Source organism: Lolium rigidum, chromosome 2 (genome assembly GCF_022539505.1).
Source record: "Lolium rigidum isolate FL_2022 chromosome 2, APGP_CSIRO_Lrig_0.1, whole genome shotgun sequence".
In the NCBI taxonomy this organism is placed as follows: domain Eukaryota; kingdom Viridiplantae; phylum Streptophyta; class Magnoliopsida; order Poales; family Poaceae; genus Lolium; species Lolium rigidum.
Genome location: NC_061509.1, coordinates 287,013,812 through 287,016,207, shown reverse-complemented (window position 1 = coordinate 287,016,207; position 2,396 = coordinate 287,013,812). Strand labels below are relative to the sequence as shown.

The 2,396-nt window shown below is 53.0% G+C and overlaps 1 protein-coding gene across 1 annotated transcript; it reads left to right on the top strand.

The window, feature by feature from the left end:
* Positions 1-297: 297 nt before the first annotated feature.
* Positions 298-1,779, top strand: LOC124691112 (thiosulfate sulfurtransferase 16, chloroplastic-like; the record flags this gene model as incomplete). Its single annotated transcript, XM_047224390.1, has 5 exons — positions 298-431; positions 577-650; positions 1,220-1,290; positions 1,383-1,436; positions 1,540-1,779. Coding segments are annotated over 5 exons (408 nt in total), but the record flags the coding sequence as incomplete, so codon positions are not given.
* Positions 1,780-2,396: the final 617 nt, after the last annotated feature.

Sequence of the window (2,396 nt, the reverse complement as noted above, 5' to 3'; positions counted from 1 at the left end):
GCGCTCCTGCTCGCCCAGCCCGCACCACTCGCCATCACCTGCAGGTAAGTAAAACCGTTCCCGTTTCGATGCGCTCTGCGTGCGTGCGTGAGCGCCGTGCTCTCTCTGAAACTCTGAACCGCAGGCTGCGTCCCGGCTCGGCGAGAGGTTATCATCGCGTCCAAGCGGCGGCGAGGCCGGCCAAGAGGACGCTCGGATCCTTCAGGTGAGTACAGTACGAGTGTCTGACCGATCGGCCGGCTGGCTGGTCCTGTCGATCTCCAAGGACAACGTAACTGACGGGCACGGTGCAATTGTTGCTTCTCCTTCAGATACGGCACCGGGGCGGCGGCGTTGCGCGCGCAGGAGGCCGAGGTGGCGGTGCCCCCGTCGGTGCCCGTGCGCGTCGCCTACGAGCTGCAGCTGGCCGGCCACCGCTACCTCGACGTCAGGTACATACATATAGTCAACGCAGAAACCACCACCCTCACTCTGCCTATGTGCGTCCCAGATAACTGCACTATGTGCGAATCTGTTTGCACCGATCTGAAAATGGCAAAAATGGACGGATTTTCTTGCTGATTTGTGTATCTGCAGAACCGATAGTGAGTTCGGCGCCGGGCACCCCGCAGGAGCCGTGAACATCCCTTACATGTACAGCACCGGCTCAGGTAAACCTGCTTCAGCGAAGCTATTTGATCATGGACAAAAAAATACGTTATGGTGTAGCCATTTTAGAACTGACCTGTCTAGGCCAATGCAAAAGGTAGTGATGGTGGAGTGGTTTCAGAATTTGATCTGCACTACCAGATCAGGGTAGGATAGGCGTCATCATTGCATCTGGTCCAGCGCTGCACAAATATGTATCTTAAGTCCCAGCCTCCTCATTTTGAAGTTGAATAAACGAAAGCTAGCATGGCCTGCATATATAGATATGAACTATGTGCTTTTTCACCATCAACTTGCAACATTTAAATCGAACTGAAGGTGGCTTCTCGACACCGCGAATGGCCGTCACCGGATAATCATACTAATGTATTACTGCTTTCAGACCATGATCAAGAGTTTTCTAGGACAAACATGCATAAGAAAAACTGTGACTAATGTTCTCAAGTCCTCAAAAATGCAATTCTTTAATCACTGGCTTCATACTGCGATGACTTAGGATCCAATGCAGTCATTGCTCTTCACCTTCGGTGTTCTGACTCTCGTTGTAATGTCATTCTTTCCGTTTATCTAGGGATGTCCAAGAACTCGCATTTTGTAGAGCAAGTGTCGGCGATCTTTGGAAGGGATGCCGAGATCATCATCGTACGCCCGCCGCCGATCTTAAACACGCTCCGTTATTTTTGTCCCCTTGATTCCTACTCAAATTTAGAAAACTCTTCAATTGTAAATTACAGGGATGCCAGAGTGGCAGGAGGTCTCTCATGGCGGCAGCTGAGCTCTGCTCCGCGGTAAGCACATCAATGGCCATCTATCTCACCATCATTGTTGTTTCAAAAGATGCTCTCTCTTATATGTGATGGTTGTTTCTCTTGTTCGTGCAATCTTATCCAGGGGTTCACTGCCGTGACCGACATCGCAGGAGGGTTCTCTGCCTGGAGGGAGAACGGGCTGCCGGTCAGCCGATGATAGCAGGCGGCTGGCTTCTCTGAACTTTTCTGAAACACAATAATCTGTTCAGGAGGCTCTGATGCCTCCTAGTCCAATGTTGTAACAGTATGGTCGTCTTGATCACTGGTTCAAGACGCCACATGGCTATGGTAATCCACTGAATAAAAATTGAGTTGAGTGCAATTGTTAGCCGAGATTATGAATCATTATAATTTTTTTTTTTTTTTTGAAACGAGGCAAAAGCTTTGCCTTTCATTGATATAGGAGAAAAGAGTTGGCCCGTTTATGAGGAAAACTGGCCCAAAAACCGTACAACACGACACCACACGCCAGCCCCGAGGCTGCGCTCCACACGGGTCGACGACCAACCAGGTCGACACCACACCTCAACGCAACGGGCGGAGGCGAAAAGACCGGAGCCACCGCTCCAACTACCACACCGACCCCGAGGCCGCGTCCCACCTGGCCGAAGACTAACCCGCCTCCACCGAACCGCCAAAACACTCCACAAACCCTCTCGTCCGGTGGACGTCCAAAGCGAGGCCCCAAGAGGCAAAGCGACACCGGAGCGCCGCCCTCGCCCGATCCCGTGAGGGATCTAGGGTTTCCCGAGAGCCCGGGCGGAGATCAAGAGACATCCGCTTCGACGACGCCTTCAAGAAGGAAGCGGCGCCCACGGGCGGCCACCGTCGCCGGTCCGGGCCGACCGCCAAGACAGAGCTTTCGCCCAGCGAAGAGTCCCAAGAAACTCGCGCCCACCCAAAAGAGGACCGGCACAGATCACCACCTGCATCCGCCGA